Source organism: Gopherus evgoodei, chromosome 3 (assembly GCF_007399415.2).
Source record: "Gopherus evgoodei ecotype Sinaloan lineage chromosome 3, rGopEvg1_v1.p, whole genome shotgun sequence".
Classification (NCBI taxonomy): domain Eukaryota; kingdom Metazoa; phylum Chordata; order Testudines; family Testudinidae; genus Gopherus; species Gopherus evgoodei.
The window spans coordinates 179762357-179777910 of NC_044324.1; the positions used below are offsets into that span (position 1 = coordinate 179762357).

Genomic DNA, 15554 nt, shown 5'->3' on the forward strand with positions numbered 1-15554 from the left:
AAGATAATGGTCATGCATAATCAATCAAGATTTTACAGGAAAAGCAAGTTTAACAAGTAAATGCATAGAGATAAAGGCTAATGGCTACTTGATAAAGGGGGTGTCATGAGTAGTTTGCAGGTCAGTGCTTTGTTCGATAAAGGGTTCAGAAAGGATTATGCAGAGACGGCCAGTCTGGGTGTGTTTTGGCTCCAAAGTTCACCAAAAGTTTAGACCCAACAGCCCTATACAGCTGTTCTAACACAGCTGTAACTACCAGCGCTGCAAAAGCGTAAGTGTAGACATACCCTCAGCTCAAGTACCATCATTTGGATTGAAGTGGAGCTTTTTCTTTGTCAGTTTCACTCTGTTTGCTACAGTGTATATATCTATGTATAGAAACATCTAAATTTTCAGAAATAACTAGTGATTTTTTGAGTGCCTCACTCAATTCTTTGGTACTCAACTTGAGACATGACAAAAAGAGGCCTGATTTTCAGAAAGTGCTGAGCACTCACCCTCTGAAAATCAGGCCCCTTTAAGGGGTCTCAAGTTGGGCACCCAAAATCGTTAGTCACTTTTGAAAACTTAGACCTCAAGTTTAATCAAAGCATTTGCTTGAGGAATCTCAGCTGTTTGACTCGTGAATAGAGGCTATTTCCTTTGTGTAAAGTTGACCGTATGTCCTAGAACAATAAGTCATTCCACTGTGAATACAAGGTGGCTAGATAAGATTGCCTTTTATTTAAAAAATCACCCCATGAGTACGATCTTGCTGAGTTCAACAAGGGTAGAGAGTGCTTTGCATCTTGCAGCATCAGCCCCCATTTACCCCCTGCATCCTCTTACCATCTCACTGGGACTAGAGGGGATTTCAACCACAGCTCATCAGGGATGGATTAACTAAGTCAGACAAAAATCAGATCCTTAGCTCAAAACGAACTACTTTGGAGCTCTGAATAATGTCTTCCCTTCTCCAACATTATTTATTTCCATGGGCTTCTGTGCTAGGCCCTGAAGAAAAGCAGAGTTGCCAGCCTGCCACAGGAAACACAAAGTCCTGCTGAATTACCAATCTAACCAGAAACAGATAGCTCTCAAAAATCTCATCTGAAGACAGCCAGCTTTGGATGGTTCTGCCAAGGTTTGGACTTTTGTGGGGGCTTCTCTGCCCTTTTGAGGCTTTCATGCATCAGTGCGACATGAAGCCGAGGGACTTTTAGACTTTACATATTGGTGCTATGTTGAAGCAGGATCTTTTTGAAAGAGTCCTCTTCCACTAATCAACTAAATCAATGCAGTAAAGCCTTAATCATTCATAACTACATTTGAGTGCCTGCAGCACTTCCGGAGATTATGTAGTGCAAGGATTTACTGTAACTAAGAGCTAAGCTACAGTGACATCCTACTTAGGGCCCTAAATGAATTTCAGTCATTTTGTGGGAGCAAAGGATGTACTAGATCAAGATACAAATTGGCTCTTCAGAGCCAGCTAATTAGACCAGGCTTAATTAGGGAGAACAGAAAGTGTTCTGTTAAATTTCAGATTTCTCTTACAATAAGGCCTCAACATGAGAATACTTGAAACGGGATGAGTGACTTGGCAGCAAACATAAATGCAAGACAAATGTTATAATGAAGGTGTTTATTGAAAAGGACAGTACAATAGTTATAATGCTATACAGCACTTTACCAACATTGAACTACAGTACTTCATCTTCACAACACACCTGTGCTACATCCATGTTAGAGATGAGAAAGCTAAAGGCTTTCTGAGCATTAAGTAATGGTACTAAACATGGAGTCACCCTCAGGCCACAAAGGAACACTGCTGCCAGGACCAGGATTAGAACCCAGAAATTCCTATCTCCCAAGCCTGTCAGAACATCAGACCATGGCTCTCACCAGTAAACCAGGTTTCAGCAATTCCTCATATAACTTATATTAAAAAAAAAAAAAAAAAAGCACAGCAGAAAGGCTTTAGTTGTTGAAATAAATTTATTTCTGAAAGGTGACTTCAGCAATAACTGCTCCTTTAAAATGTTCATTTAGAGTAAAAGAATTTTCCTCTCCTAATACCAGGCAATATCAAAATAGCTAGATTACAAATTGAAAGCATTATATAGATAACCTACCTGTACATATCTCCATCTTTGAATACAAGTTCTTTCAGTTAGGTAGTACATTCCCTTACAACTGCTGGCTTCAAGCTTGCCAATAACATTTTACTGAACTGAAATCAATTACAGAGTCCCTTTTTCATGTGATTTTTATTCACTATTTTGCTAAATACAGATACAACACAAGGAGAGTAAAAGTAGTATGGGATTAGTTACAGTACTATTATATACATCATAAAACAAACTTAGGATGCTCTTTCTGTTCCTCAATTACACACTTCTGTTTAAAATCAAATCCCTCGGGGATGTACATTCACTCTGTTGTCAAGCTGATCAATTTGGACCTTAATGAACTGTACACTATGATTATCATTTCTGTGCTCATATACGGCTTCCTTAGACTAGTATTTAGAAAATGAATCCCACCTTACCCACCCGTGCAGCATCAATTGCTTTGTAGACTCCAATTTGCTGTTTCTATCGCTCCTACCACAGGAAGACCCTGATGCTGACTAGGGCCCTCGAGGTGTTACTGTAATACAATTTTAAAAATTTACCCAAACATTGCTAGAAATGCAAAATTTTCGGATCCAGAAAAGTCTTATAGCAGGATCCTGATCAATATATGGTATTGTTTCCTATGCTGACAGCATCAGAGCATGCAGGTAAATCATATTTTCAGTAAGCTTTCCACAGACTGGACAATATATCTTCAAATTACATATGCGGTATGCTCGCCTCTCCCATACATGCAATCAAGTATCATTCCTCATGATCTAGGAGAAACACAAGAGGTTATCTCCAGCCCTATCAACTTCAACAGGCTTATTCAAGGGTCGTATTTAGGTCTCAGCCTTGTACATGGAACTCTCATGAAAGTCAGTGGCAGTCATGGTTCCACATGAATTTCTGGTTAGTTAAAGTACAGAGCTATTGCTGGCAATGCAGTTTAAACAGAAACTTCCTACCAGCCTCCCCTGTAAAATGAATGTGCATCCAGCAGTGCTAGTATTTTTAGCAATTATGTTTTAGGGAGAAGTCCCCGAAGCAGGTTCCTGCACCTCAAAGCTCAGGATGTTATTGTTTTGTCTTCCAAAGGATGTCGTTTCATTGAAGCTCTAAACAATTGATTTTGATAGTGGTTGGATAAGGCTGTCTCATTGTGATCAAACACAGCAAGCAGGAAATCCACCAAGCTCCTGAAAAACCTTTTCTGCCTGGGAAAGAGGTGTTATCATAAAGCACCTGCATAGTTAATCCTTTTGCAAACTCCCCTGCTTTATGAAAGGGATAGAATTGGTTGATTTTGGATACACAGAGTCAATCTCCTTTGTGGAAAGAAACATAAAAGACTTTTTCCCCACAAGAATTACTTCAATTTACCAGTCAGGATGAAGCCGTGACCTCACTCATCCAGTGGGGTTTCTGGGGCTTAGTCTTGAGAAAGGCACATGAGCTGGCAAATATGCATTTGGACAGTAGGGATCTACCCTAATTATTACTTGTCCCACCAGGGGAATGTTTAAATAAGAGCACTGAACAAGAATGCAATATGAGGCCTATCACAGCAGCATTATATCAAGAATATGGCCCCTACATCACTGGGTAAAAAAGAAAAAAGAAATCGCCAACTCATACAGCATGTTCTATCCTGGACAACCACCATGGCCACGTAACCTTGGCTGGATAGCCGAGTTATTCCGTGGCAACGGGGGAAGGATTCCACGCCAGTAGATAAAAGCCTTGTGTCTCCCACATTCTGCAAACTCCATTAACCTCATTTTGTGAAGCATCTCCCCTAGATAACAGCCCTTAAAAATAATTCACAACTATTTACACTTGTGTAGTTATCCCCACTGGCATTAAATTACAGTAATAAGGACTAAAAGTATTCCATTACGTAACAGAAGACGTGCCCCTCTAGATAATTTTCAATGAAGATAAAAGACAGAGAGGGATTTTCAGAAGTGCTCAACATTGGCCTAACTTTGCTCCTACTGAAGATGATGCCGGTTTCACCATTGACTTGAATGGGAATAAAATGAATCCACCATAAGCTTTTTGTGGTAAAATGTTTCCTTCCACAGAACAACTTCAACTCAACTGGAGGTTCATTAAAACAGTATCTGCCTACTGCAACACATGGAAATAATCTGAAATTTTTCACTGTAAGACTTCATAAAATGTATAGTCAACCCATGGAATTCACTCACATATGAAATACTGTCATGTTAAAGGATACATTAACAGAATTGGATTATTTTCTGTCCATTAACAATATATATTACAGATGAAACAAGATGAGGAATTTGAGTTTCAGGTTACAAACTAACAGCTTGTAGGGGTCAGGAAGGAAGATTTTTCCCTACCCATGTACGACATTGCATGCTAGAATAGGTATGGGGATTTTTAACTCTCTCCTGAAAGACTGGAATTGGCCAGTGTCAAAAGCAGGATATCAGAGAAAAGATATTTTAATATCCCAAGGATAACACAGACTTGGGCAGGAAGTAACAGAGTCTTACAAAGAAACATATTTGATAATGTGCTCTTCAGTCTAGCAGACAAAGGTATAATATGATCCAATAGCTGGAAGCTGAAGCTAGAAAAATTCAGACTGAAAATAAGGCATAAATTGTTTAACAGTGAAGGTAATTAACCACTGAAATAATTTACCAAGAGTTATGGTGCATTCTCCATTATTGGAAATTTTAAAATCAAGAGTGGATGTTTCTCTAAAAGATCTGCCCTAGGAATTATTTTGGGGATGTTCTATGGCCTGTGTTATATAGGTCAGACTAGATAATCACAAATGGTCCTGTCTGACACTGGAACCTATGAATTTGTTCAGATTCTTAATTTTTACATTTGCTTATTATATTAGAAAGTAGTGAAAGATGCATTTCTTATTTAGTAGATTAAGTTTTTATTTGTGATTTTTGTCAAGCTCTAATTGGATGGAAATTAGAACTCAGTTTCTATTTTTTTTCCATTATTAAATAAAACACTATCTTAAATGTGTTGGTTACATAAGAAACAAAGTTTATCAAAACATGCCTTGCATTTATAAGTGACTGATTGTTAAAGAGAGGAAGTATTATTATTATCTCAAATCATGACTAGGACTCATCAGTGCTACGATAATGCAAGTTAATAATAAGATGTCTCCAGTAAGAAATTGAACCTATTATTTCTGGTCACAATTTTCCTTCAAGATTTTACAAGGAGTAAATCTCATCCTCAAAACATCTCATTTTTATTCAACACTGAAAGAAGAAAACAAGATTTCCTGCTTTTTCAACTCAAATCAGTTTCTTAATTTTGAATTGACTAGTCATTGAATTGAACTAGTTGAATAAACTGAAATGAAGAAAATATTCTCTGTACCTGTAAAAGAGGCTAATAGTGTCGAGATGGTTTAGCACTTCAGCAAGCTCTGGTTTCTGGCACTTAGCCAGTGACTTCAACCAAGTGGTTTAAACTTTCTATAATACTTCAGAAACAAATATGAACTGCATACTTTTTAAAATTTCATTTAATTGATTTTAATAGATTATAGTAAGTTTAGGATTTAATATAGGTTGACAATTTCAAATTTTATTTTAAATAGGTTTATTTTTAAAAAGAAAAATGTAATTAATTTAAATATCTGATTTTTCAAAATAGATTTTAATCTACAATGGATAGAATGCATCTTAAGCAACCCTCTAGTACAAAGGCTGATGGATTTCATTATAATAGAAAATCCTGAACTAAAGAGAGATTATTTAGAAGATATAGTTTAGGGAAAGCCTGTGTTAACCCAAAATTATTTGGTGCTTATTTTTACACCCTCAAACACACACAATTTTCCCTATTCTTTCCTTACCTTTATCAAACCAAACATTTAAAAACAGTGACAGTATAAGGTTCAGACAAAAACTCATACAGTCACTCACTTTTGTTTAAAGATATTCTACCACACACAGTATTGAACTAAATTGCATAAGAGCAGATCATGGAAACCTGTGAGATTGAGTCCACGTATAAGGTGGTGTTTCTGACACATTCTAGTTATGGTGGTCTACCCCAGAGGTATTTCAGTGATTGGCAAGTTGTTCCCCACATATACACAGTTTGTAAAGTACTTTGGGATGCATCTAGATTAGAAGTGCTAACATTAGGAATTATGTGCCACTGAGCAAAGGGAGAGGAGCCTCATCAGAAAAGCATCAACATAAATGGAGTGAATTCTACAGATAAACAACTGAACTCAAGGTTATTATATTTTAGGTGTTAAATTCAATACTATAACTAAACATTATAAAAGTCAATTAATAAACAATTCAAAAACAAAATGCACTAAAAGAATACAAAGACAAATCTAAGGAACCAACACAGGGTGGAAATGGCTATAAGAAATTAAGGGAAATGCAAATTAAGGACCACCATACATGGCCATACAAAAACCCCATCTTTACCAATACACCCATATGGATCATACTAAAAAAAATACCTAAAGAAAAAATTATGGGGGGTCTGAAACTGGGTCATTTGACTGAAACATATGTTGAAGTGAGTGCCACACTACAACGAAGTCTAGTACTACGACAAAGGCCAATTGCCTTGCAACCCACGGCCTTGTGGGCAGGGGGACACTCAGGAAAGTTCAGCTAAAGGCATGAAGTCAACGTGCACAATTTATAGCACATTGTACCAGTATGGATGCACTCATTCAGGAGTACAGTAGCCTTAGTTTGCTGTAGCTTAATCCTACAGTGAACTAAGGCCCCTTTACTTTTGAATGAGAGCAGCCACACAGCAGTTTAATAAGCTTTAACGAGTGCACTCACCACAGCTTTAGTTGACTTGTCTGCACAGGGATACTCAGGAAAGTTAAGACAAGCCCTAAAATACAGTAGTGGAATCCCTAGAAACTGGATGAGATTTGAATGAAGTAATGGAAAAGGTGGCACCAAGGCAGTGAAATTCAGCTACTTAATAAATAAAGCTTTTGATAATCAATCAATCTGTTAAATGTGATACTCAGTAACTATAACTGTAGCTTTCTCTGATAATGTCAGCAGTGACACTGGTCGAAGGGAATGCAGATTCCCGTGAATAAAGACAAAATGAGGCTATGGTCCTGGGGGAAGGCTGCAATCCAGTTTGAGGAGGTCCTGTTCTTGTAGACCTTGTAAAGTTCCCGGTCTCTGAGTACAGGATGCCAGAGAGTCAGGGTATGCCTACACTTACAAAGCTGCACCACTGTAGCACTCCGATGTTGACATTGCCTACACCAACAAGAAGGGCTCTCTCATCCATGTAGATAATCCACCTCCCAGAGACGTGGTAGCTAAGCCCATGTCTATACTACAGATTATGTCGATGGAACTTACATCAGCATACAGCCACCACAGTTATTAAATCGCTTGTATGTACGCACAATAGCAATGTGCATCCTCACCAGGAGTGCTTGCATTAATTCTATTATCAGTATGGGGCACTGTGGGATGGCTCCTGGAGGCCAGTATGTCGATGTAAGCAACACAATGTCTATGCTGACACTGCGTTGTCCTAATTACATCGACCGTGACTCTACACCGCTCGAGGTCGTGTTACTGAATCGGCGTAGAGAGGTACTTATGTCAGCGGGATCCACGTTTAAGTGAAGACACTTGCATAGCTAGGTCGATGCAAGGCAGCTTACATCGGCCTAACCCCGTAGTGTAGGCCAGTCCTAAATTGACGGAAGAATTCTGTAGTGCTGTCTACACTGAGGGTTACGTTGGTATAGCTACGTCTTTCAGGGGGTTGAAATGTCACACCCCTTACACACATAGCTATACCAATTTCAGTTCCCAGTGTAGATAGACCAACCCTAAATACTACTATGGGCTTGTCTACACTTACATTTTATAGCACTCTAACTTGCTGGCTCAGGAGTGTGAAAAATCACCCCCCTGAGCACAGCAAGTGTGAACACTTTAAAGCGCTAGTGTAGACAGGCTCAAAGCACTGGGAGCCGCGCTCTGTGCGCTCAGAGCTAATCCCCTCATGTAGCTGGATTACCAGGAGCACTGGGAGAGCTCTCTCCCAGCGCTCGCACACAACCACACTGGCACTTCAAAGCGCTGCTGCGGGAGCGTTCCCATAGCAGCGCTTTGAAGTTTCCAGTAAAGACATACCATAAAGAAAGCCAAGGACTAAAGTGGGCTGCTTTTCATATTGCCAAGCGCTTACCCCTCCCACTGAAATCACTGAAAGCCTGAAGTGCTCACCACCTTAGAATGGGGTGGGGTGACTGGGAGGGGGAATGAGGCCAGAATTATTTAAGAAGCTAACCTTAGGTACCAAGGTTTGACATTTTGGGCCAAAGTTTAGCAGAGTGTGCAGCTGCTGAGAGCTGGCTATAAAGGCAGGTTTGATTAAACAGAACCTGAGCATGAGAAGGATTCTCTTTAGAACTGTCCCTCAAAGGGCTCTAGATAAAACCAATAAAATCTGATATATGCAGATTGAGTAGAATTGCCTAATTAAAAAACAAAAACTATTCCAGCAATCTGCTTGAGTCTCCATTTCATCTGTCTCATTTCAGACAATTTAGATAGACAGGTCAGATAGCAAGCTGGTATTTTATAGATCTCTTTTGTTTTGTTACTGAGGCCCATACATTTAATAAGCTTTATCTTAGCAAGGAAATATTTGGCAGATAAACTTTTATACTCCTTTTTGGAGGAGTGTTTAATTCTGGCTGTAATTAATCCCTCATTACTGGGAATATTTTCTTTTCAGGAGCCCAACAGGCTCTCTGGTATGCTGAAAACAGTCGGCCTTTTCAGAAGGCAGCCAAGCAATTTGGCTCAAGATAAAACAAAGGGAACAAGCTGGGCTATAACATTTATTGGCAATGAACTGAATGCCAGAAGGAATGAGCCTAACCTCTTAAAAGGACATGGGGGCACTTACAATGGGGGGAGGGGAGGGAAATCTGTCCTTGGTCATTTGAACTTTCTTGACAGGTCTTTAGTATGGGTTGTGTCCTGCCGAGGGTCTCCCATGGCAGGGGCTACAAAATGGCAGCACAGCCTAGGACTAAGACGATTACTGGGAGAATGGGGTTGTATTACTGAAGGTTTTTAATGGCACAAGTACACGGCAGCTGCAGACAATGACCAAGATACCTGCGTTTTACAATATCTAGATTAAGGGTGGGGAAACAAACTGGTGAAACTGCACTATTTGTGGAATGGCAGAAGCCAGCCAGAATTGTGCAAGGGCAGCTTCCACAAGCACATTTCTGGACCTTTTAATCTTGTTCGTGCAGGCCGGAAATGTTGGTATCACCAGGTTGTATTTCAATCAAAAAGCATGGGAACAAGTAATTAAATTGATGAGGGTGGCATAATGGAAGCATTGTGCCCCCATTCTCTCCCCAGTATCTATATGCCAACTGAATGATTACAGATTGCTTTCCTCTATCTCTCCAAAAGCAGGAGAGTGAGCCTGTTTCCATCCTGCACCATAACTGGCAAAAAAAAAAAGAGTGTGGGGCCTGTTTTGGAAGAGGGTTGCTTCAACACACGCTGCTCTTATTCAAACGCTGTCTCTCTCTAATGCACAGTTCTAGTCACAGCTCAGCCTGTGGTTTTGTTCAGAAAACTGTATAGACAGAGCATTTCTTATAAAGCCAGCTGATTCCCTAAAGCTGAGGGGCTTCCAGAAAGCTATGGTGGCATTAGGTAAAGAAAGGGCAGAGTAGATTACTTATCAGTGCCATTTGCCCTCAGAACTGGGGGTTCTATGCTTAGCAAGTCTAGAACCCACATCCCTCCCTGGAAGTAATGCTCCCTGGAAGTAATGCTGCAGGATATCCCCTCCTTCTCTGCATATCGCCCTTGGTGCAGGTCAGGATTCTCCATTCAGACATTGTGTAGGAAAGGAAGAGGAAGAATTTAAATTGTGTCTGGGAATAACCACTTGGGTAGCTTTTAGAGGCCATGTGATCAACAGTATCAAATCTGTAGGCTCACAGTGTAGGTCTTTTTTGTAGCAGAGACAGGGGCTTAGAATTAATCTATGTGGTGCTTTGTTTTACAACTGCTACAGTTACAGCTACTTTGTTTGAATAGATATCGCATTTCCAAATGCACTTAAGACCCATTTTCATCAGCAACTGGGGCACTTAAAAGTACAACCAGGGAGAGTTTTTAGAACAGGGCTCAGATAACACAGAAGCATTAACTCCCTATCCCAAAGCAGGAACCTTTGAAATCTTCACAAGACATGAACAAGAATTAAACCCTTAAGATGCTAGAATGGATACTGTGCACTAGACTAGAATGTTCTGTGTTTAAAGGGGAAAGGAGGAGTCTAAACACTACAATTTCACTTAGAAAACTTCACAATACAAACAACCTCATTTTGTCCCTTCACCCTTCTTTCCTCCTTTGATCCTTCATCTTCCCCCTCCCTACCCATAAAATACACTTGTTACTGTTAGATTTTCATTTCCTGCATTTTGCTGGGTTACGGCACAAACCGTTTTGATTCACAAAGGAATGTATGTGCTTAACTGACTCTTTGGGCACCTAATGCCAACATTTAGGCAACGCTGAAATTCACAAAATCACTGCTCAGCTGCTGCCTAGCCCTAAAGGTGTCTATTCCCACAACCAAGCAGGATTCCACTAGGGGGCATGTGCAAAGCCCCCTAAGTCCTGATGCTGCTAATAAGCTGCTCAGAGCCCTACCTCATGACTAAGGCCCAGCAGGGATTCTCAAATGTGGCATTCCCTTATCCATCTCACCTGCAGGACCCAAGGTGATAAAGAATGCCTAACCTGCACAGAAGACAGCCAGGGAGCCGGTGAACAGGTCAAAATTTTAGGGGTGGACTGGCTGGCATATGTGCATCCCAGAATACCAAAAAACTCAGTGGGAAACCCAGCTTTGAGTCCCCAAACCGCCTGATTTGGAGGAGGAACTTGAACCCAGGTCTCCCACATCTCAGGCGGATTCCCTGACCACTAGGCTATATACAGTCACACTCGCTTTCATGCTCTCAAAGAGCATTTCTTTACTAATACAACGTGGAACAGCTCTAACAGAAAGAGATCCACCCAAGACTAGCCAATAGCCTAGTGGTAAGGGAGTCACCTGGTTGGTGGAAGACCTGGGGGTTCTAGCCCCTGCTCCAAATCAGGCAGGCTAGAGATTTGAAAATTGGTCTCCCAGGTGGATGCCATAACTACTGGGATAACGGCAATAATGGGGTGGCCTCTCTTGCTCTCACCAGTTTTTCCTGACAATGGGCTGATATGGCCTAAGTCCAGGAGAGGACCTGAGATAAGTGCCTAGCAAACACGATCAACAGAAGTTAGATGCATAAATACTGAAATGGATCTGGGCCTGAGCACCACCCTCTTCCTCTGCATTTCACTCCTGGCTAGTTTACACAGGTCCCCATTCAGCTTGTTGCCTTCTCAAAATCCCTTTCTTAGGGATTTAACTCTCCCAATACAATACATAGGGAGCCTGGGCAATTCACTCAGGGGCTGTTATTTCCACTGGCAGCAGGGCACCTATTAGTTAGGCATTGCAACACCTAATTCCCCTTAATATTTATGGTCAATACTATAACTTGGGTATGGAAATACTAAGCAAATTTCACAGAAAAGGTGTGGGCAAAAAAGTGATAAATCACAGAAAGTTAATCAAAATAATTTTTGTTACATCAACACATGCAAGAGCATAGTGAGGGGCGCTGAAAGGTGAGGCCTGGGGAAGTTACAGAGTGAGCTCACCCCACAGCAGCAGTTCCTCAGGCCAACTGTTGTGACTTCGTGCTGTGAGCTAAATGCACTAATTAGCTATGGTTCACCTGCCCCTCTGTAAATGGAGAAAGAAAGGCAGATGGGCCAAACCTGAGTTGCGCTGTGACCCTGTGCACCAGGTTGCAAGGCCACTCTGCTTGGGGGCATAATCAAATACATTTTACAACCATTTCCAAGATTTCACAGACTTTATTCAAAATTCATGATTTCCATGATCACTGTGACAAAAATCCGCCTTATTTCTGACCCACAGTACAAAGAGCAGATGCTCCAGCTGATGCCGTGAAGCACTTCCCTTTCACAATTTGTTTAAAGCTGAAGGACAAATGTGTTTTACTTCTAAGCAAGTTGTTTGCAAGTTACATGATAAACACAAGCATTTAACTAGAGACTATCATTACAGTTCATGATGCAGAGACATGGTAAGGATGGAAGACATTTTCTGTTAAGTCAGCAAATACACAGAGGAGGTGTTTAAACATGTACAATGGAATTTCCACAACAACATAAGACACACAGATATAACTTAGATGGAGCCAAAGCTCTTGTTTACAACGTTCAGCAATAAAGGCACAATCTTTTTGTAAACATGTACTCATCTCACATCAGCTATCTAAAAGTAGCATTCAAAGCATTTGACGGAGGTATATCAAGTCATAGCACTCCATTGCCTATGAACACTTTACCTTTGTAAAAGAGTTTCAATATTCAATAGATCACTATTAGGTCTCCATTGTAAGTATTATGATGAATTTATGCAGAAAGTCTTTCCTCTTGCCTATATTGGGGAACAGCAAGTTTCATATACTGTGGTTTTCCCCAAGGCAATTAAAGCTTCAGATTTCACTCACTGACACATTCATGCCTGTAAATTTGTATTTATTTTTTTGTTCTATGTATTGTGCTAAAGACAGAATCCCTCAAACAGAAGGACTGGTTTAAAATTTGCAACACATTTGTATTAAAAATACTGTTAAAATATCAATCCCTTTCAGTTGTGTGTCTGCTCAGTCCCTCTCTCCCCAGTAATGGATTGTGCATCAGGAAAGTATGACTTTGGGCAAATGAATTAACCAAATGTATTGACTTCATTAAAAACTTACTGGCCATTTGTTATGACATTTATATTTTGAGATGCAAGTTCTTTACCATAAGGTTCTAAGCATGCACTGCTTTCAGGAGGGTGGACAACATTCATAGAAACCTTTACCAATGAGACTACCAATTTAAAAAACGCTATGATAAATATTCAATATAAAGTTAAAACTGTTTATGCCTCAGGCAAAATGAATTGTGCATCTTCATTCAGTAATACTGCACGACTCACACCAATAGTCTAACAAAATTCGTACTACTCATACATACAAATCCAGTGATTATGCTAATCAGTGCAGTTCGCTATTACATGAAATTTGTGCATTTCTAGAGTATTTTCCATCTGCCTCACACGGCTGATTCTGACTGGCTTTTTAACATAGTGTTATTCTTTTCATGCTCTGTAGGACTGTCAACTGGTACCTGCAGAAAGAATTAAGGGATTAAGTAGTTATATAAATGAAGCTATCCCTGTCTTCAGTTTGCCTGTGAACAATTTAGTCTAATCACTAAATTCTAATATAGCCAGTTAGACTACATTACTGTTTTAGAAACTAGATTTGGTGAATAATTAGTCTGAGTTAGACGATAATAGAAAGGCATAAAAAACAGATTCCCTTTCCCCTCCAATTTTTGATTAAAAGTTATACGGAATTTAGATCTCCTATAAATTACATAATTTTCCCATCTATATTACAGGTAGAGTGTTGACGTGGAGATTAACATTCAGTTCATCCCCAGTGTATTTAAATACAATAGAGGAGAATCTTGAAAATAAGGAAATCCTGCTGTAACTTATAGGTACATGTGAATTACCTAAAGTAGGCAGAAAACTGTGTGATAGATGCTGTTACAGTAAGACTTCACAAAGGCATCTTCATTTCCTTGAAGGTCAAGAAAACTACAGGATGGAAAGATTTCAATGGTTTACCCTCATTTAAACAACTAGTGACTACATAATATATTGCAAAGCTAACAGCTGGGGTGCACATCTTGTGATCTACTGAAGAACCTAAAGTAATGCTTATTGCTCAACTTTCCCTCACTTCAAAAGGAACAAAGGGATTGGCAGCCTGTCAGGGAAATCCACTGGCGGGCCGGGACAGTTTGTTTACCTGCAGCGTCCGCAGTGTCGGCTGATCGCAGCTCCTACTAGCTGCAGTTCTCCATTTCAGGCCAATGGGGGCTGCAGGAAGCGGTAGCCAGCACATCCCTTGGTCTGCACCACGCCACTTCCCACAGCCCCCATTGGCCTGAAATGGAGAACCACAGCTAGTGGGAGCTGCGATCAGCCAACACTGCTGACGCTGCAGGTAAACAAACCATCCCGGCCCGCCAGCAGATCTTCCTGACGGGCAGCATGCCAAAAGGTTGACAATCCCTAGGATACACCAAAACCACACTCAATAAATTCATCATGGCATGAAATTCTCTGATGCCTTTCTTTTAGACACACGTGGACCGCACTTTTTGGGAAGACCATTATATCACTGAAATGCCAAATGTACAGCATATACTCCTAAGCCACGTACTCCTGCTAAGAGATATACACATATCGGTTACATAGAGAACTAATCAGATAACTGAGGGCATGTCCTGAAATGTATCAGTTGCTCTAGCTGAATTAGGAAGCAGTCACATATTGTATTTTGATGTTAAATACTCATGAAATTACAAGTCAAATATTTAAGTGCAATAATACAACCGAAATAAAAAAGGTTAAATCACTTACAGCTTTAATGTCTGTGTTCAAAATCCCAGAATTTACAGTGTGTCTCCGCAAATCAGATTTGATTAAGGCTGAAACAAAGAAAACATTTGTAAGTCCCAACTTTCCCATAACACAACCATTCCAGGAGTCTGACTGTACCATTATGGCACAGATGTGGCAGTTACTTTATCACTTGTTCACAAAAGATTTCTTTATTTGCACTCTGACTTATTCACCTACCCATAGTATTCACAAATTTTAAACTTGCCCCTCACAGAAATCATTTAACAACAGTTTTTACATATGACATTTTCTTAGCCACATTAAGCCATCGATAAGGGTGTGGTGAAAGTTGACATTTTTGGCACATACTCAGCTGTTTACATGTGTACCGGGAAGTAAGTCCCAAGTATAAATTTGTGAACCAAACAATTTCTCTAGTCTGAGAATGTTAGAGCTGCCCTCTTCTTGTCAGGCTGTTTGCATGTCTCTAAATCCCCTCAGAAGGTGGCCCTCAGAATAGAAGACCTATGTACAGAATCTCTTTTATCAAAGAACAACAGAACAGTTTTATTTCTAGAGGGAAAGCATCTACTATCATGCTCCAGCACCTCTTCCATGTTCCCTCTCAGTGCACAATGTCCAGGGATTTCTTACTAAATATCAGCCCACCAGAGAAGAATGCTATCATGCCACCACTGGGGAATGAAAGCATGTGAGTCAGACGCAGTACTCCAGGAATCACTCTCAGATAAGATTCCTGCAAGTCCATTCCTCTCTTCAAAGCAACATACTTTGACATTCAAATGCATTAAATTACAAGTATGGTCTAGT

General features: G+C 40.1%; 1 protein-coding gene across 4 annotated transcripts in view; it reads right to left on the reverse strand.

The window, feature by feature from the left end:
• Positions 1 to 12083: 12083 nt before the first annotated feature.
• Positions 12084 to 15554, reverse strand: part of FLVCR1 (feline leukemia virus subgroup C cellular receptor 1) — a 31783-nt gene continuing 28312 nt past the window's right edge. For 3 of the 4 annotated variants that reach the window (XM_030557543.1, XM_030557542.1, XM_030557541.1), the window contains exons 9-10: positions 14742 to 14809; positions 12084 to 13432 (exon numbers count right to left, since the gene is read on the reverse strand). In XM_030557543.1, the coding sequence (XP_030413403.1) occupies positions 13358 to 13432; positions 14742 to 14809 (143 nt within the window). In that variant the 3' untranslated portion in view covers positions 12084 to 13357. Of the gene's footprint in view, positions 13433 to 13825; positions 13911 to 14741; positions 14810 to 15554 lie in introns of all 4 variants that reach the window. The other variant, XR_003999732.1, reaches the window with a different exon arrangement.